General features: G+C 47.3%; 8 protein-coding genes and 2 non-coding genes across 10 annotated transcripts; 7 read left to right on the forward strand and 3 right to left on the reverse strand.

Moving 5' to 3' along the window:
* The first annotated feature begins 44 nt into the window (after nucleotides 1-44).
* On the forward strand, nucleotides 45-2317 carry LOC9657561 (leucine carboxyl methyltransferase 1 homolog). The gene is made up of 12 exons (XM_002977706.2): nucleotides 45-129; nucleotides 698-786; nucleotides 835-959; nucleotides 1008-1134; nucleotides 1206-1308; nucleotides 1362-1482; nucleotides 1529-1576; nucleotides 1634-1717; nucleotides 1774-1838; nucleotides 1903-1954; nucleotides 2004-2042; nucleotides 2104-2317. The coding sequence occupies exons 1-12, from the start codon at nucleotides 53-55 to the stop codon at nucleotides 2149-2151; spliced, it is 978 nt and encodes a 325-aa protein (XP_002977752.1). The 5' UTR covers nucleotides 45-52; the 3' UTR covers nucleotides 2152-2317.
* LOC112349110 lies at nucleotides 588-658 on the forward strand. Its single transcript, XR_002993284.1, has one exon. It is a non-coding gene; the product is annotated as a small nucleolar RNA U54 (small nucleolar RNA).
* Nucleotides 2318-2327: 10 nt separating the features above from the next.
* Nucleotides 2328-4009, forward strand: LOC9656844 (nudix hydrolase 8). The gene is made up of 8 exons (XM_002977707.2): nucleotides 2328-2486; nucleotides 2606-2919; nucleotides 2979-3044; nucleotides 3095-3232; nucleotides 3277-3354; nucleotides 3424-3474; nucleotides 3550-3693; nucleotides 3754-4009. Exons 1-8 carry the CDS (start codon nucleotides 2402-2404, stop codon nucleotides 3943-3945), a joined length of 1068 nt encoding a protein of 355 aa, XP_002977753.1. The 5' UTR covers nucleotides 2328-2401; the 3' UTR covers nucleotides 3946-4009.
* On the forward strand, nucleotides 4004-6652 carry LOC9656845 (external alternative NAD(P)H-ubiquinone oxidoreductase B1, mitochondrial). Its single transcript, XM_002977708.2, has 10 exons — nucleotides 4004-4315; nucleotides 4379-4649; nucleotides 4732-4941; nucleotides 4990-5240; nucleotides 5304-5523; nucleotides 5584-5688; nucleotides 5755-6027; nucleotides 6093-6214; nucleotides 6297-6416; nucleotides 6489-6652. Exons 1-10 carry the CDS (start codon nucleotides 4080-4082, stop codon nucleotides 6574-6576), a joined length of 1896 nt encoding a protein of 631 aa, XP_002977754.2. The 5' UTR covers nucleotides 4004-4079; the 3' UTR covers nucleotides 6577-6652.
* Nucleotides 6653-7314: 662 nt separating this feature from the next.
* TRNAI-AAU lies at nucleotides 7315-7388 on the forward strand. Its single transcript has one exon. It is a non-coding gene; the product is annotated as a tRNA-Ile (tRNA).
* A 32-nt stretch (nucleotides 7389-7420) lies between these two features.
* LOC112349061 (17.6 kDa class I heat shock protein-like) lies at nucleotides 7421-8091 on the forward strand. The gene has a single exon (XM_024682721.1). It carries the CDS (start codon nucleotides 7571-7573, stop codon nucleotides 7988-7990), a length of 420 nt encoding a protein of 139 aa, XP_024538489.1. The 5' UTR covers nucleotides 7421-7570; the 3' UTR covers nucleotides 7991-8091.
* Nucleotides 8092-10475: 2384 nt separating this feature from the next.
* Nucleotides 10476-12360, reverse strand: LOC9656846 (eukaryotic translation initiation factor 3 subunit D). Its single transcript, XM_002977863.2, has one exon. The coding sequence runs from the start codon at nucleotides 12316-12318 to the stop codon at nucleotides 10675-10677; it is 1644 nt and encodes a 547-aa protein (XP_002977909.2). The 5' UTR covers nucleotides 12319-12360; the 3' UTR covers nucleotides 10476-10674.
* Nucleotides 12361-12426: 66 nt separating this feature from the next.
* On the reverse strand, nucleotides 12427-13022 carry LOC9657562 (mavicyanin). The gene is made up of 2 exons (XM_002977864.2): nucleotides 12812-13022; nucleotides 12427-12740 (listed from the first exon to the last, which is right to left on the reverse strand). Exons 1-2 carry the CDS (start codon nucleotides 12996-12998, stop codon nucleotides 12427-12429), a joined length of 501 nt encoding a protein of 166 aa, XP_002977910.2. The 5' UTR covers nucleotides 12999-13022.
* An 81-nt stretch (nucleotides 13023-13103) lies between these two features.
* LOC9657563 lies at nucleotides 13104-15284 on the reverse strand. Its single transcript, XM_002977865.2, has 7 exons — nucleotides 14494-15284; nucleotides 14175-14414; nucleotides 14012-14101; nucleotides 13800-13949; nucleotides 13623-13747; nucleotides 13443-13572; nucleotides 13104-13382 (listed from the first exon to the last, which is right to left on the reverse strand). Exons 1-7 carry the CDS (start codon nucleotides 15196-15198, stop codon nucleotides 13254-13256), a joined length of 1569 nt encoding a protein of 522 aa, XP_002977911.2. The 5' UTR covers nucleotides 15199-15284; the 3' UTR covers nucleotides 13104-13253.
* Nucleotides 15285-15361: 77 nt separating this feature from the next.
* LOC9657564 (nucleolar complex protein 3 homolog) lies at nucleotides 15362-18442 on the forward strand. The gene is made up of 12 exons (XM_024682647.1): nucleotides 15362-15405; nucleotides 15462-15604; nucleotides 15656-16010; nucleotides 16061-16269; nucleotides 16339-16441; nucleotides 16488-16651; nucleotides 16698-16836; nucleotides 16896-17030; nucleotides 17077-17486; nucleotides 17538-17683; nucleotides 17742-17827; nucleotides 17870-18442. Exons 1-12 carry the CDS (start codon nucleotides 15379-15381, stop codon nucleotides 18374-18376), a joined length of 2424 nt encoding a protein of 807 aa, XP_024538415.1. The 5' UTR covers nucleotides 15362-15378; the 3' UTR covers nucleotides 18377-18442.
* The last annotated feature ends 32 nt before the right edge of the window (nucleotides 18443-18474 follow it).

Genomic DNA, 18474 nt, shown 5'->3' on the forward strand with positions numbered 1-18474 from the left:
AATAGTATTAAACTAGGATTGAGCTAGGGTTTTTGGTTAGGGCTTGTGCTCCATGGCGGCTCCTCCTCGCGCGAGCAGTAGCCGCGCAGCGGTCCAGGCGACCAATGACGATGCCTCCGCGAGCAAGCTGTGAGTAAATCTCTCCCCCTGTCATTTTCTCTCGTGATGAGCATCAAAATCTACAACTTTCGTTCTACTGAACACCAGAATGGTGTTTGTAGAGAAGAGATTTGGTGCTGAAGAGTGAAAGAGTGGATTTTCCTTTCTTGTTTGAGATGATGATGATGAATCAGATTTCACATCCAACACTTGGACTGATTCGTCTGTGATGGCTTTCTGCAATTCTGAATCAGAGAAAAGCTGCTTCTTTTTTTTCTTGTAAGGCTCGATTGATGAAAACCTTTTGATGCTTTCTACTGATCGCTCGAGAGAGCGTGTAGAAAACTTTGGAGACCTGAGCTGACGAGCATTTCATCGGCATTAGCCCCTTTTTATCAAGTGATGATACAGAAAATAGCATCTTAGGACACCTTCCTACATGGCCTGGCCATGAATGCGAGTGAACCTGTACCTGATGATAGCATTTTGGCTCTATGATTCTTTTTGTGTATACGCTATGCTGAGTTTTTGATGCTGAAGTTTCAATCGTATGAGAGCCACTATCTGTTCCTCCTGAGCTAACTTGATTCAACTTTAGATCCTGTGTAAGGAAAGGCTACATGACAGACAACTACGTTCAGTATTTCGTGAGAAGACCTGTTAAGAGGTCACCTTTGATCAACAGAGGTATGCGTATGATGGTTCTTTGCGATTTTCAATCACATTGTTCTTCAGGGTACTTTGCTCGATGGGCTGCTATACGGGCGCTCTTGATGCAGTTCCTTTCTCAACCCAGCTCGAAAAGGAAGCAGATAGTTTCTCTGGGAGCTGGTTTTGATACAACGTTCTTTCAACTCAACGTGAGCTTTTTTTTATTGCTATGAAAGTTCAGCTCACGCTATTAACAGGAGGAAGAAAATGCTCCGGATATTTTTATGGAGGTGGATTTCTTGGAGGTGACAAGTAAAAAGGCTATGATCGTTGCGGCGTGCAAAGAGATGGCAAGACACCTTGAATCCCCAGTCTTCGCCCCCGGTGCGTTTCTGTGCTGACTTTGTGCCAGGTTTTTTCTTATCTTGTTTACGATTGAATGGATAGGATTGCAGAAAAAGGGGAAATAAGCAGTGAGCACTACAAGCTCTTTGCTTGTGATCTAACAGACACCGCAAGGCTGGATGCTGTCTGCGAAAAGGCGGACTTGGACTTAAGGTAATTCTCTCGACCCAAAGATGAGCCTTGCTGACATCTTTTTCTTACTGCAGTGCACCGACCCTGATTCTTGCGGAATGTGTTTTGATATACATGGATCCAGAGGCTAGTCGTGCACTTTTAAGATGGGCCGCGAGCAAGTTCTCAAATGCAGTATTTGTAGCATATGAACAAGTGAGCACTTTGCTATCATTCTTTGCGTCGTCTAATTCAGCCACAGATCCATGGAGAGGACGCCTTTGGGCAACAAATGATACGAAATCTCGAGGTAAAACTTTGTTCTGAGATGCAACGTTTTCACTGGTGAACTATCTTACATTCATAGAGCCGTGGATGTCCTCTACTGGGAATTCACGATACATCTACGCTCGAGTCCAAGATGAACCGGTTCTTAGAAACAGGATGGAAGGTGAACCGTCCTTGTTCCAATTGTGAAGTACTAAATAATTCTTTCAACGCCGACAGAGGGCAGTGGCGGTGGATATGGACGAAATCTACAATCGTCACATCGATCCTGTTGAGAGGAGAAGGTATCAACTCACTGTTTTTCAGTTTTTTTATGCGCTTCCAACTTTGAGCTTTTCGTTTTGTCAGGATCGAGAGGCTGGAGATCTTTGACGAGTTTGAAGAATGGCATATCATGCAGGTAAAAGAGTTTTTCTCCTGTGAATTCTAGTTTCTCAATTCCATTGCAGGAGCACTACTGTGTTGCTTACGGTATCATCGATGAGAATGTAAGCAGCATTCCCTGTTTTGTTCACTGTTCGCTCAAGAGTGTTTATCTTGCCTTGACAGGAAACGTTTGCTGGATTTGGATTTTCGCAAATCTCCAGCGAAAGCTAGCTGACAATGGTGTCTATATCCCTGTGATGAATTTACTCCCGAGAGATTGTGTTCTTGTGCTAGAAATTGAGTAGAAGAGGTCGCAATATCTTTGTCATGTTTCACAAGGGTCATACGGAACTACCGAAGAGGCTGTACAAAAGCAATAGATTCGAATTTATAAGCACGAGTATCATGCCTTTTGTCTAGCACTAGAAACTTGCTTTTTTAAAACCCTCGTTGGGGAGGGCTAGAGCGCGATGCCTCTTGGATGATGCTGGTGAGCGTAGCGTGGCCTTCCTCTCGATTAGATCTATCGCGCATCGCGCTGTTCGCCATCGTCAGCTCGCCTCCAGGTAGAAATCTCTATCTCGATATCGTTCTCCGGATTGAAATATTGCCCGATTCTCGTGAATTTCTTGTTCCTGCCGTGTTTTCTCGGATCTCTCATTGAATCGATGGCGAAATCTTGCAGCGAATCGAGTGTTGCTTCCAAGAGCGCGTCACACAGCACCGAAAAAGATCACGCATCGGACGCTGTGTGTGACGAGCTCGGCAATACCGCTCGCGGAGCATTCTTCTCTGGGAGTGGCGCCTCTGCCGATCGAAGACGAGGTTTCCACACAGGACGACGTCTTGAAATCACACCAAGGATCGTCCGACTCCATTGTTTTTCGCGTCCACGAGGATAGGTACAATGGAGTCATCGTTGATCCCGACAGCCTACCAGCCGATGTTCCAACTTTCGTTGATCGATTGGAGAGATCTCTTGCATCTTGGCGAGAGAAGGTCTGGTTTACATTCTTTGTCTAGTGTTTGTCTAGCTATCTCACGCTTGAATTTTTCAGCAAAAAAGAGGTGTTTGGCTCAAGTTGCCCATAGAGAAATCCAATCTCGTTCCACACGCGATTGAGGTACTTTTGCTTCTTAAACATTGTTCTATGTTTTCTTAGAGGCTGGACAGGCAGGATTTAGATACCACCATGCGGAGCCAACGTATTTGATGCTCACGCACTGGCTTGCCGATTCTCCCTGCACGCTGCCAGCGAATGCCTCACACCAAGTTGGAATTGGAGCATTCGTCGTGAACGACAGAGACGAGGTAAGGACTCGCCTTTTTAGCAATACTCATCGGTGTTCTCGCAGGTTCTCGCGGTCCAGGAGAAAAATGGACCGCTGAAAGGCACAGGGATTTGGAAAATGCCCACAGGATTGATCAACCAGGTGTAGAAAGCTAGTCTTTTTTTTGGTCTCTATCAGATAGTAAACGTTTTCCGTCTTGTTTAATTACAGGCCGAGGACATTTTTGCGGGTGCTATACGAGAAGTCAAAGAAGAAACTGGGGTAATGCTTTGAAATTGCAGTCATGGTTGTGAATGACACGGCTTTTTCTTTGGTATTTCTTGACAAATCTTCCAGATCGACACGGAGTTCGTAGAAGTCGTGGGTTTTAGGCAGGGTCATCACGTGGCCTTCGAGAAGTCGGACTTGTTCTTCGTGTGCGTTCTTAGACCTCTCTCGTCGCAGATAACCAAGCAAGACTCGGAAATCGAGGATGCCAAGGTAAGATCATAAATCTCTACTCCAGAAAGAAATGTTCTAACATAACTGATCGATCTGCAGTGGATGCCATTGTCAGAATTTGGAGCCCAGGATTTCTTCCAGAGCCGGAGCATGCTCAAGAAGATCCTGGAAGTTTGCATCGCGAGCAAAGAGAAACAGTACAGTGGCTTTGGCTCGCGGGCGATGAGCACGGGCTTTCAGCGCAAACTCTCCCACTTCTACTTCAATACCGCCCAAATGGGCAAGCTTTAAAAATTTGTAAATATTCGTAGAATATGCTAGTGCTTCGCGGGCATAAGCTCCACCGTCGATTTAAGATCTAGTCAGGCTAGGTTTATTTAGGGCTCTTGGCATTGACGATGGGAACGTGAGGAGTCCGGTCCACAATGCGCGCGCTACGACGCCTCCAGTGCTCGGCATTGCATTCCAGGGCATGGAGTAGGGCTGGATCGGGAAGCTACTCGCCGCCTTGGTATCCAGTAGCAGAGAATTCGTATCGCATTCGATCTTTCTGCTCGGGCGCCGATCGAGGATTATTGCACGGCACTAGGCTTAGATCGTACTGGCAGCAGCAGCGCCATAGATCGTGGAGTTTTGCTGCCGCGGCGCTCGTCGCAGTAAGGTAAGATCTATCTCTCCCTCTCTGTGCTTCATTTTAGAAGTCTCACAAGGATTTTCTTGCCAGTGCTGTAGGCCTTGCGATTGCGATCAGTGACGGTGTGTTGAATCCGCCGCTGGCTGTGGCTCAAGACAAAAATACTGGTAAAAAGAAGAAGATCGTGATACTTGGCACTGGCTGGGCAGGTGTCAGTCTCTTGAAAGATTTGGATGACAAGCAATACGACGTGGTTGTCATCTCGCCCAGGAACTATTTTGTTTTCACGCCCTTGCTGCCTAGCGTCACTGCTGGAACTTTGGAACCACGGAGCATTACGGAGCCTGTTCGAAGAATAGTTGTGAGTATACTAGCGTTGTTTCTTATGTTTCTTTTCTTTTTTCTTGGCCTTATCATTTTCTTCTTGGCTGCGTTACGTACAGGCACACCGAAATGTTATGTATTGTGAAGCAGAATGCACGAACATCGACCACGTCACAAAGACTGTAACGTGCGTAGATTGTGCTGAAACGAAACCGTCGAGGCCTCACGTTGAGTTTAAGATAGACTACGACTATCTGGTCATTGCGGTGGGCTGCCAGACGAACACCTTTGGGACGCCTGGAGTTGCCGAGAACTGCCATTTCTTGAAGGTATGGACCTGGATAGTTTTTGGAGTTGACGCTTCAAATACTTTGCAGGAGGTTGAGGATGCCGAGAGAATACATCAAAACGTGGTGGATTGCTTTGAAAGTGCCAGCATTCCCACTCTGTCGGACGCCGAGCGTCGAGCGCGGCTCAACTTTGTTGTTGTTGGAGGGGGCCCGACTGGCGTGGAGTTTGCAGCGGAGTTGTATGACCTTGTGTACGAGGATTTGGTGGACCTTTACCCTGTTACTCGTGATGCAGTCTCTATAACTCTGATACAGTCGGGAGATCACATACTAAACATGTAAGTTCTTTGCATTCTGTTGATGTTGCATCTTTAACTCCTTTATTGTCTACCTTGCGACAGGTTCGATGAACGCATTAGTAAATATGCGGAAGACAAGTTTAAACGAGATGGAATAAACGTTCAAACAAACTGCCACGTTAATGCAGTAAAGGAAAATGAAGTAGAGACGACAGAAAAGAAATCCGGACAAACTGTTATGATTCCTTTCAGCTTGGCTGTTTGGTCGACGGGCATTGGAACACGACCATTGATCAGGAAGTTTATGGAGCAAGTTGGACAGGTATAAGAAGTTTTAATTCTTCGCTGGTTTGATTGTTGTTGCATTTTGATAAATTTACAGAAGAACAGGCGGGTTTTGGCTACCGACGAGTGGCTTAGAGTAAGAGGTTGCGAAGGAGTGTTTGCAGTAGGAGACTGTGCTACCATTGAGCAGCGAAAGATCATGGTTTGATGCTTTAAGTTTTGTTTCTCCGCTAAGGCGTTTGCTGAAACTACCTTGTGGGCTTTGCAGGAAGACATAACGTACATATTTAAACTGGCTGACAAAGATCAAAACGGCATCCTGTCACTAGAGGAGTTCAAAGAAGCAATGGAAACCATAAGGGGAAGATATCCTCAAATAGATATGTACCTCAAGAGCCACCACCTCGCCAACACTATGAGCCTACTGCACGAGGCAAAGCAGCTCGGTCAGGAATCTGAAGTGGAGCTCGACATTGACAAGTTTAAGCAGGCACTTGCTCAAGTCGATTCCGAGACGAAACTCCTTCCCGCCACTGCTCAGGTACCAATTTGTGTTTTTCTTTCTTTGTGCTTTTTCAAGAGTTGAATCGTGCGTGGTATGCATAGGTTGCAGCACAACAAGGGACTTACTTGGCGCGCTGTTTCAACGACATGGATTACTGCGAGGAGCACCCAGAGGGACCAGTTCGCGTCCGAGCGTCTGGGCGTCACAGATTTCAACCATTCAGGTACCACAGCTCTCGTTGTTTCCTTTTGTTTTAGACTCACTCTCTCTCTCTCTCTCTCGCGCGCGCGCGCGCCTTACAACAGATACAAGCATTTCGGGATGTTTGCGCCTCTTGGTGGCGAAGAAGCGGCGGCGGAGTTGCCAGGGGATTGGGTTTCAATCGGTCGAAGCAGTATGTGGCTTTGGTACTCGGTGTATCTCAGGTACTTCGTTTCCTACGCACCCGAAATCTTCTCGTTTCTCATTCTTTCTCGTGTGAAATTTGTGGAAAACAGCAAGCAAGTCAGCTGGAGGACTAGATTTGTTGTTCTTTTCGATTGGACAAAGCGGTTTGTTTTTGGAAGAGATTCGACTCGTATTTAAGCCGTCAAGCTTCACTTGTTTATAAACATTCTAATTTGTACCGTGAATATAGCCATTCGTTATTGTTATAGATGTTTGAAATCCGTTCCTTCTTCTTACGTTCCATTTGCTTACAAGCTCTTCGTGGATCTTGGTCACCGACTCCAAGCAGTCCTGGTTGATGAGGAGCGTGATGTGGGTGATGCCTCTGGAGGTGAGCTTGGAGCAGAGGTTGAGCATGGGAATTACGTGGCCAAGCAGTGGATGTGAAAATACAAGGATGTGCTTGTATTGAGAAGGTCAAGATTTTGAAATTTCTATAATTCTTGTTTCTTTCATTTCATCAGATCATCAAATGTTTTCGTGCCAAAGCAGGAAAAAAAAGCATGAATGAAAGCTTTTTCTGCCAAACCGTTTGTTTCATGGAGAAAATCATTTTAATAATCAAGCAAAAGATTAATTATATAATTGTGCATTCCCCTCATTCAAGGTAAAATGTCCATTATGGTTGGGACGTTTGATTAGTTAGCATTGTTCTTTTCGTGTTTGTGCCCTCCTGTCAATCGCTCAATCCTGAAACTCTGGCTGATTAGCTGTGCAAACAAAAACGAATATTGAAAGAATATTTCCTTCCAGGAGTCAATGCATTTTGACCCAGCCTCGTTCACGATCGGTAATAATCTGCAATGGAGCTAGCGTTCATTTTCTTACTCTAGAAAAAATTAGATGCCACATTACAGGAGTTTAATCAATACCTAAGGCCTATTAGCTCAGTTGGTCAGAGCGTGGTGCTAATAACGCCAAGGTCGCAGGTTCGAAACCTGCATAGGCCAGTTATTCTATTCTTATATAATTTTGTTTAACAATCAATATGAATATGCTAGAGTCCTCTAGAATATATGGGAACACTCTAGAGGTGTCATCCCAGTGTATAAAAGAGGAGAGCAATCGCTCACATCCAGCATTGATCAAGTCTATTTGTTTCTAGCATTCACCTGGCAAATCTCTTGCCCACATGGCTTTGTATTTCTACAGCAATGGCGGTTCAAACATCTTGGATCCCTTTGAGGAGATCTCGTCCATCTTTTCTTGTGGCAACAGCAGCGCCGCCGCCAACACTCGCGTGGATTGGGTCGAGACACCCGAGGCACACATCTTCAAGGCCGATCTCCCGGGTGTGAGTAGAGAGCAAGTGAAGATCAGCGTGGAGGACGGCCGCACTCTCCAGATCAGTGGCGAGAGGAAGAAGCACGAGTCTGACAAGAGCGATAAGTGGCACCGCGTGGAGCGCAGCCACGGCAGCTTCTTGCGGAAATTCCGGCTGCCCGACAGTGCGAATGTGGAGGCGATCAAAGCGACAGTAGAACACGGTGTCCTCACTGTCACAATTCCAAAGATCCCCAAGCCACAGCCACGAACAATCCAAATAGAATAGAGAGCGGTGAAATGGATGGGAATAAAGTGAAAGCTCTCTTTTAACTTTTATTTATAGTTTTTTTAATTATTGTACGTTTAAGAATTATAAACAAGGTGGGCTTTGAGAATATTCTTTATTTTGTGCTGTTTTAATGGTGAGGTGAAAATTTGGTCGTAAGCAACAGCTTCTTTATTGACGACCTCTTACTGTGATTATCTCCTAGAAACTAGGCAGGTAAAACTATAGAATATGTTTTTTTTCGGCAGCTCCTCTGCTAGCCGCGAAACAATAGTTCCACGCCCAAAACATTTGTACTCTGGTTTTCTTCTCGCTCTTGCTCAATGGATAGTGTAGATCATTCTAATTTTCACAGAAACTCCTTCCCTACTCTTCTCCATGGGTTCGGAAAGCAAATACATCCCACAAAAGGCCCATTCCTGACGAGCGAGATCTTGAGATACAGGGAAAGAAATTTACTGGGTTAATGCTAGAATCATGTGAGAAACTGCTCCTCTTTTATTATGTTTATGATCAACTGAGGTAAAATTAAATAGGCTGACAGGTGCCACAGAGCCTGCGAAGATGCAGTGGCCTTGGCAACAATCACGGTCTTTGGAGCACCGTGCCAAGGTACCCCCGCATCCTTCGAGGAGTTTCCTAGTGACAATCCCGTTCTCCCCTGGATATTTTATTAGCAAAACTTATGGTTAGAGATCTGAATTTTAACTTACCTGTTGCAAGTGTCATCGAAACCACAAAAGAGAAGAACAAAAGCTGGTTGAGAGCTGACTCTTTGCCATTGTGTTGTGTGAATTGTTGCCTCGAATAGGCTAGCTTTTATACTCTGGGAGTGTGGTCTGATGTGAATATTCTAAACGTCAATCCTTGTACCAGCCACAGTTTTCCTATTGATCCAAGAAAAATGAAGCAAAATCTAACCTAACTAACATATGGCAGATCAGATCAAATCATAATCAACTTTTCCCTGGTTCTGTTTATGTAATATTTATTAACTTTTGATCATCTCGACTAAAGTGAAAGCTCTCTCTAACTATCATTTATCCTAATTTAATAATGATGTTTTACTTCAGTTCAGAACTTTTTAATTTGAATTAAACATTTTTTTATTTGTATTTAAGCAAAGTAGTATATCTAAGTGGGCTTTGAGAATTATTTTTGTTTTGCACTTTTCTAATGGTCCAAATTGTATTATATCTCATTTTAATGGATAAGATTAGGTGTGTGTCTAGAAAATCTTAATTACCATACACAATCAATTTTCTTAATCTAATGGTTCTAAATTATTAACTACTATTAACTTTTTTAATGCTAGTTCTCAACTTTTCTAGTAACACCTATGGGAGGCTACTCCACTTTATCTTATAAATATAGCAACAATCTTCGGGAAAGAATTTTTTTATATGTTGTCATGGTAATGATACATGTTTTTAAGTGCCCAGATGGAGACATAAGACCATAATATAATAAATGCCAATAAAAATCTTTTATACTCTTTTGTTTTTCTAGTTTTCAATTTTGGTGATGTGGGTAGAAATTAAAGGGTGAAACTACTGGTTAATATTCTTAATTAAAATGTTTAATTTTAAGATCATTGGGTTATATTTTGCTTCATTTTTTCTTATCAATATACATTGAGGAACTTTAATTATGATTGGCAAAATTGTGGTTGGTAGCAAGGATGAGGTTTAGAGTATTCACAAAAGTTAGACCACACCGTTGTTAATTTTGTTATATGATATTCACTCCCAGAGCATAAAAGCTAGTCTATTCGAGGCAACAATTCACACAACACAATGGCAAAGAGTCAGCTCTCAACCATGGTTTTGCAGCTTTTGTTCATCTCCTTTGTGGTTTCGACGGCACTTGCAATAGGTAAGTCAAAATTCAGATCTCTAACCATAACTTTTGCTAGCAGGGGAGAACGGGATTGTCACCAGGAAACTCCTCGAAGGATGCGGGGATACGTTGGCACAATGCTCCAAAGACCGTGATTGTTGCCAAGGCTCGCAGGCTCTACGCTTGGAACGTGTCAAACTTTCTAGTTTTACCTCAGTTGATCATAAACATAATAAAAGAGGAGCAATTTCTCTGCATTCCTGCATTACGATGCAAATGCAAGGCCATCAATGGGGAAAGTGGTGACATGATTCTAGCATTCACCCGAGATCTCGCTCGCCTCAAAGGATCACAGAGAGAGAGAGAGAGAGAGAGAGAGAGAGAGAATGGCATGGCGAGAGAAAATCTGGAATGATCCATGCTATCCAAAGAGCAACAAGAACATCAGAGTACAAATGTTTTGGGCGTGGAGCTATTTTTTCGCGGCTAGCAGAGGAGCTGCCGAAAAAGAACATATTCTATAGTTTTACCGTGCTTTCCGCATTGAGAGAGTTTCCAGGAGATCATAAACTTCATCACAGTGCGCTTAGTTTAGTGGCTTCTCCAATCAAAAACTCAAAGCTCAAGAAACCGTAATTCCCCTTGGAACGAAAGAGTGCTGGTCTACTTGCGCCATATTGTGTTATTCAAAATTTTAGACACCCACGAATCCATACGCTCTATCTGCGCTCTCCCAGACAGATAGAGAAGAAAGAACCCCACCAACTTTTCACCAGACCACAAAGTCTGGTGTACGCAAAGATTACAAACAGAAATTAGAAAAACAAGAACACACACTCTCTCTCTTAAACATCGGCGTCCACATCCTTCTCTTCGTTTGGCTTGGCGTCGCCGCTCTCTTCCTCCGCCGGCGGCGGTGGAACCTGTTCTTCCTCGGGCAGCGGCTCCTCCACATAGTCATTCTCAAACGCGTCCGATGGAACCAGGTACAATCTCACCTGTGGCTTCTGCGGGTCCTTGACAAGAACATACTTACCTTCGGCCAGCTTCAAGCAAACATCCACGATCGACTTGACAATCCCCCACATGTTGTTGGTGCTGAGATTGATCTGCGCTGCGAAATCCTTGGGCTTGTGCCCCTGGACGCTCAGCACCGTGTGGTTGTAGTGATCGCGGGGATGGATCCTCGACACGTACCCCAGCTTCATCACGTCCGCGCTCGCCAGCAGCGCCTGCGCGGTCCACTTGGCGAGCTTGTTCGCGTTGTTCTTGAGCTCGGTCGCCAGCACCGCGCCGCGCTGCGTCTCCAGCTTCTGCCTCCAGTCCACCCCCGAGAGCTTGGGATCGAACTCGTTGAGCGCGTTGAGCGTGAGGAAGACGCTGCCGTTCTTCGACTCCATGACGCTGTGGAGCTCGCAGCGCGCCACCAGGAACGTCTCGTCGTCGAGCTTCCAGCGGCGGTACCTGTACGCCACGCTCGCCGCCACCTCGCTGTCCCCGGCGAACGGGTTCTGCTCCTGGAACTGGACCTTGCCGCCGTCTCGGACGAGCACTTGCTGCGAGAAGTTCTGGTTGATGTACGCCGCCTCCACGCTGAGCGAGTGCGCCGAGTTGATGTCCTCCTTGGCCTCGGGCAGTGGCTCCTGGCAAGTCTCGTTCACGGACAGGAGATCCAGCTGCGAGTTGTCCCGCTTGTCGAAGAAGAGCTTGTTTCCAACGCGCTGGACGACGATGTCCCACGAGTAGACCGAGCGCGGAGCACACATGAGCGTGGAGAGGATGTTGTCCGTCGCGAACACCGTCGCCTTGTCCTCGCTGGCCAGGCGGCGGATCACCGGATCATCGCTCGTTGTCACCTTGAAGAAGTTCATGTTCTTGAAGCGCTCCAGGCGGCGGTCGGTCTTGGGCGTGACGCGATCGTAGGCCTTGTCGTAGTACTCGAGCGCGCCACACATCGCCAGGTCCTCGGGCTCGCCAACGTTGAAGTTGAGCTTGGAGAAAGTCGTGAAGGGGATCTGATCCAGCATCGTCCACTCGGGCTGGATGTCCACCGAGCTCCGGAACGCCGCCGCCTCGCGCCGCTGGGACGTCCGGTTCTGGTTGTACTGCTTGTCACGCCGCTGCTTCTCCTTCTCGGCCTCGCGCTTCTTGGCCTCGAGCTCCTCGTCCTTGCGCTGAGGGAGGAGGCGCTGGTTGGGCCGCCACTTGTTGTAGTTCCGCCGCGGCGGCGGCTTCCCATCCACGGGCTTGAATGTGTCCTCGTCGGCTTCATCGTAGACGAAATCAAAGACGCTCTCGCCCGCGCGCATACCTCGAGAGGGATAGGATCGGCTCCAATCGGCGGCGCGCCCCAGCTTCTCGTTCTTGGCGAAGGGCGCCAGGAGGAGCGGGCTTTGCGCCGCCGCCGCTGGCAGTGTCGATGACTCCGGCGGCCCCCATCCCTCGGGATTCTCCACCACGTCCGGGACCTTGAACCCCGCCCTCACCATCGCTCGCGCCGCCCTAATCCAAGAACCCTAAAATGCTGCTAGAACCCTAAAACGATGAGCCTGAATATACTGAGAACATTCGTTTCGGGAATATGCTTGATTATGCTTTTAGGGCACGAAGAGCACGAGGAGGAGGGCGACAAGTGGAAGGAGTGGTGGAGACGGAGGCGGCGGCGAGGAGGAGAATTCCGGGGCGGTGGCGGTGATGTTCCGCGAGGGGGCGGTGGTGGTGGCGGTGATCGCGAGCTTGAGATTGGAGACGCAGTGGCCGGGGACGCCGCAGATGAAGTAGGCCTTTGGGGAGGCGATGGCGAAGGAGGAATTGGGCGGGATGGTGGCGATGGGATTGTTGATGTTGCAGCCATCGAAATCGCCCTGCGTGACCTGGAGGACCGAGTGGCGGGGCGGAGTGTAGATGAAAACTGGGCAAGAGGAAAAGATCACTCGAATTGGATCCAAGATTGCAGCAAATTCACGATGAATTTCCACTTACCCAGCGAGTCTTGCCCCATCACGAAGCTGTACTTGCTCGCCCACTGCGCGTAGTCGACGCCCAGATCCCAGTGACGATCATCGCCCACCAGGTACGCTCTCGCATTCGCGCGATCGCTGAGAAGCAGGGACGATGCGATCGCCAGCAGCCAGCGGCCCATGAATGATCGATCGATCGAAGAAAGCATTTTCCTTGGAGAAGCAAAGAGAGGCGAATTGATTCGTTGGCGTGCCTTTGAATGAATGGAATCAACTCTTTCATAATTAATGAGAACTCTCTTGCGCCAAAAACATTGAGGAACTTTCCCTTTTTCTTTACGATTTGATCGATCCGTGGATCTGTGCTACTACTCCTACTACTAGCTAGCTAGAGCTTTTGTACACGCCAGGGAAGCTAGCATAGCCATATAAACAGTAAGTGTTTATACACATACCTCTCTCCTTTAAAACTCCACACTACTGCTGAGTTGCAGAGAGAACGAAGCTCGTCGCAAATTCTCGAGCGGTGTCTCGACTTGCAAAACTAGGCCAGAACTTCCGGTGTGTTCACCGTTTCTCTTCGATCGGCCCACCTGTGATAGTAGCAAGCGAACTGGGATTAAGATCACTGAGAAACGAGGAGGAAAACCAACCGAAATGGATGCAAACGCCGATGGCTCCAGCGTGAGCGAGCAGCCACAAGCAACGCTGAGTTTTTCCTTTGGCGAGTGTACAACCTCGGCTCTCCAGCCGGCGTTTCGTCCACCGAAAGTTGGAGTGACACTGCCAAACATCCAAGTTATGGAGAGGAAAACTCGAAAAAGCTATAGTACCTGAGCTGTACAGTGGGTCTCAGCATTAATCCCGACCTCTGCCACGCTAGAGGTTGAGTAACTCCAACAGACACTGATTTTTCTGGCAAGTGGAGGGACGGGCAGATTCTCGTCCCGCATTGATTCTGTGGAAGAAAAGAAAAACTTAGTTTGATCGACATGATTGAAGATATATACCTTGATTGAGAAGCTGAGTTTGCTTTCGCCGGGATGCCGACCTTGTAATTGCAGCAGTCCACCGTAAACTGGAAGAAAAGCGCTCCCGGACACACCTTCACCCGCTACGTACGTCATCTGACCATTTGGAAACTGCAAGTCCATGAAAGACTGCAAATTCGAAAGGGAATCAGTACACACCGAGTCAAGAAAAAAGAAAAGAAAAAACTTACGCATGCCAGAGGATTTAAACAGATCATTGACATGAGCAGCCATCTCCGATGCTTGGACCATATAGCCGGGCACAAGGAATGCAATCCATTCTGTCGTGAAAAACAAACACAGACTCAAGTTTCCATATAAGAAAAATTAGATTTTTTCTTGCCTCCTCCTTACCTTTCGATCAAAGCCATACCACAGCAAGTGACGCTTGGACAAATGTATCGGTAACAGAAGCGTTGTGTCCCGGACAAACAGGATAGGCCCGATTTGCAACAGGAACAAAGGAGACGAACCATTGCTCGAGGAAGCTCCTCCATGGGACGCCTCGGCCCTCCACAGGTCCCCCCTTGCGACGACCGAGCTCTCGATGTCCTGAGTCCTACTATCGTAAGTCGTAGTTACAGTGATGCTACTCTGCTCGCCACCACACACGCACAAAAGAAAAGTCACGATGCGCAAGAAAAACAAAGAAGAAGAGACAAAGGCTATTTACCTGCTTGTGGAATTGATTCGATGACTTGGTGATGGCTGCCACTAGCTCCTCTCTAGAAGCCTCGTAAGAAGCTGGCGCCTCTGCAGTGACAACAGGAGCTTCTCTCAGTCCTTCTTCCATCCTCCTTTGCCTTGCGCTAGTCGGACTTTGCCAGGAGTTCAGCATGACACCGGCATCGCTGCTACTGTCCTTCCACTCCATAGTTCCTCCGGCCAATCCATCCTCCGACCCACAATGAAAAGGAAGCGAATTCCCGGAACTCAATCCCGGCGGAGCTTTGTGGAACTGATTCACGACATGGCCGACGAAACCACCGACGCATGCCCCCAGATCCGCTCGAGCTTGTCCCAGCCTGTTCCCGAGCTCCAAAAAAGCGGAGGAGATTTCCGGAGCTCTATGAGTAATGGGAAGAAGCGGCCCCTTGCCAGAGATTTGAGCTCGCTCTCTCTCGTTCTCACCTCTTTGTTCCTGCTGCTGCTGCTGCTCCATGAACGGCCATGGCAAATTCAATCGTATGCCCCAGCTTTGCGGCTCTTGCGGGCTCACATCGTCGGCCTGTGGCACGCAAACCCCAGTGGAGGATCGAATGTGGCTCTGGAGCATGCATCCCAATCCCTGGGCCAGGGAATTAAATTTCTCGGCAATGAATCCCTGCCCGTGGCGCTGCATTTCCTCCCAGCTCTCCATCGAGATCGAGCGCTCCATCCTGCGATCACCGCCACATTCCGACCGATGGAAGCGCGAGCTAGCGAGCGAGCGCCATGCCCATTTCCCTACCTTGCTAAAACCGACCCTAGACCTAAATTTCTTCTTTAACCCTTTATGGGGTTATGTAAAACCCTAGTGATTGGTTTGGAAAGCCCTAGTGATTAGGGTTTGTTCGTGATGCCGGCGAAGAGAAAGCGGCAGCGGGTAAGATTTCCAGAGCTCCGGTTTTCGATTTCGCTGCATCGCATTCTTCTTCTCAGGATGGCCCGGCGCCAGTGCCGCTGCTTCCGCCAGAGATTCACGACGACGACATTGAGATTTCTGACGGAGATGTCGAGTTTGTGACCAAGAACAAAGGCTATGCGGGGTTCCTGAGTGGATTGGACACCAAAGGCATCACGAAGTGAGTTTTGAGTCCCCGGAATTTCGCAGAGTTTAATTCTTTGTGTTCCAGGCAAGTGCTGGGATTAAAGCCGGATTGGAATGGGGACAACCTCGAGAGATTCTACGAGAAGAAGGCAAAAGTTGCGGCAAACAAGGATTTTGACAATGCACTCACTGTTGATCCTGTGGATGCCTTGCCGATCAAAAACCCGGATGGGACGCTTGAGTATCGCAGGGTCGAGAAAGCAAAAGCAGTGCCTAGTACGGAGAAGAAGCAAGATGCAGACAAGAAAGAACAGCCGACCAAAACGAAACAAAAGGCTCAAGACAAGAGTATCAAAGCAAAGAAAGAATCAAAACCCAGAGCGAAGGGGGCAGAGGTCGAACCTGATGTAAAGAAGCCGGCCTTGCAACCAGAAGTTCTGGTATGTTTTGAGTTTCTCCTGCCGTTTTTTCTAACGAATTTCACCATCAGGAGGAGCTGCAGGAGTTCGTTTCCGTGGAAGAGAAACGCGGCCATATGAAGGAAAAAATAGCTAACCTTTCGACTGAGCTACTTTCGTGTCCCGAAGATTCAACTGGATCTTTGAAGGAGCTAATAAGCATTTGCTCGGACAAGGACGACACTGTCAAGCACTTCGCGATGCTGTCGCTCATGGCAATCTTTCGCGACATTCTTCCCGGGTACTTGAATAGCAAATAATTTACGACATTTCATACCAACTCTAATTCGTTGCAGGATCTGTATAACAGTTATCGCATAAGACCGCCTACGGAGAAGGAGCTCGAGATGAAAGTGTCCAAGGAGGTCAAGCAAACAAGGGACTATGAAGCTACTCTACTCAAATGTTACCAGGTTGGTTTTATAATTGTTCCTTCATTCACAGGCGCTGTTTGTCCAGGGGTACGTTCAAACACTCATAAGAGGGAGCTATACAGCGTCTGGTCGACATATAGCTTTGAAATGCATGTGTGGCCTTCTTGAAGCGGTTCCACATTTCAACTTTGGAGATAATTTACTTCGAGCTGTCGTCCCATTTTTGGATGCAAGTGATCCTGCTGAGAGGTATGTGTTCCGCCATTTTCTGCATACCTCCTGACGTTTCGTACAGGACTTTGGCATCCCTTGCATTGTGTTCTTTGTTTAAGAACGAGAGAAAACATGGCGGGGAAGCCACTGTGGAAGCTGTCCAGCTAATTGCTGACTATGTAAAAGAAAGCGATTGCAATGTTCAGCCCGACGTTTTACAGGCTAGTGTTTTTTGTTTCCATTTGCTCGGACTTTACTTGAGCCTATGTTTGTACTACAGGTTTTTCTGGCGCTAACTTTTGACGAAAACATTGTTAATAAGAATGAGAAGGCCCTGCACAAGCCTAAATCCAAGTTCAAGCGCGAGGACAAAAAAGAGAAAAGAAATACTTCAGCTGATGATATTCGCAAAGAGGTAGCTTGTGGATGATTTTGCTCTCTTTTATGTTTTCATTTTGTAGGTGGAAGACGACTTTCGAGAAGCTTCAACATTGCCAGATGCCAAAGAACGAAGAAAGTTGCAAACTGCTACTTTGTCAGCGGTTTTCGAGACGTACTTTCGAGTCTTGAAGGCAGCTGTGGCACCTAGTACTGCCACAGACAGCTCCAGTTCACTATGCAGCCATCCGTTGCTGGGAACTTGCCTTCAGGGCCTGCTGAAGTTCTCGCATCTCATAAGCGTCGACTTCCTTGGAGATTTGCTTGCGGTTCTTCGGAAGCTGGCCGAAGGAAAATCAAGTGTGGAAGAGAGGCTCCAGTGCTGTGTTGCTGCCTTCAGAATCATGAAAGCAAATTTGGACGCTCTTACCGTGGATTTGAAGGAGTTTTATGTTCACTTCTACGACGTTCTTCTCCACCTGTATCCTGACAGGTAAAAATTACTCTTTTGTTTCTTTTTTATCATGGCTTGTTTGTGTGACAGGAATCTAGACAGTGAAAACAGTTTTGCTGAGGCTTTACAAGTTATTCTTTGTGAGAGTCGGCACCACGATTTGCAGAGAGTGGCTGCCTTTGTTAAAAGGCTTGCGGCTGTTTCCTTCCATTTTGGATCCAGCACCGCCATGGCTGGTAAGCAGCATTTCTCACTGCAAAATACATTCATTTAACGAAGGTCTTCGAATTGCAGCATTGGTAATTATCAGGCATCTGCTTCTTCGCTACAAGAAATGCCGTAATCTTCTGGAAAACGACGGTGGTGGTGGAAATGCCATGGTAAGAACTTCGAGTTTCTTTCCTTTTCTTACAGATCTCCAGGTTTTCCACCTGAACGAGCCTGATCCCGATCTAAGTGGAGCCCTGTCGTCCGTCCTGTGGGAGCTCGCGCTGCTTCAAAGCCACTACAATCCGGAAGTCGCCAAGCTATCCCAACAGATTGCTGGCACTCTAGCATCCGAGAACTTCTCCGTGGTCATGTCACCCAAGGACGCCACGGCCGCGTACTCGACACAACAAGGCGGCTTTCGCCCGGCCGTGAAGCTCCCGCCCTCCAAGCTCGTGAAGAAGAGCTCATACAAATCGCGGCAAGCTCCAAGTTCGCTCCTGGATTCTGTAGAGGACAGCGAGAACGCTGTGGACTTTAGAGGCTACTTTCGATTGCTGCGGGACATAACCGAGAACCAAGCGCTCAGGAAAGAGCTCGTCAAGAGCAAGACGATGGTGGAAATGTATGCGCGATATAAGAGTGAGAAACGCATCGCAGCAGCCGGGAAGAAATCGAAGACAAAGGGGCCAAGGAAGATCAACAAGAAGATCAAAGCTTAGAACGAGGAAAGATCGATTTTTATAAGGAGTAAAATGGAAGACGCAAAGAAGATCTAGTGAATCAAAGTTTAGTATGCTTATAGGCATAGAAAAGAAAT

The sequence above is a fragment of the Selaginella moellendorffii genome, unplaced genomic scaffold, assembly GCF_000143415.4.
Source record: "Selaginella moellendorffii unplaced genomic scaffold, v1.0 SELMOscaffold_35, whole genome shotgun sequence".
NCBI lineage: Eukaryota > Viridiplantae > Streptophyta > Lycopodiopsida > Selaginellales > Selaginellaceae > Selaginella > Selaginella moellendorffii.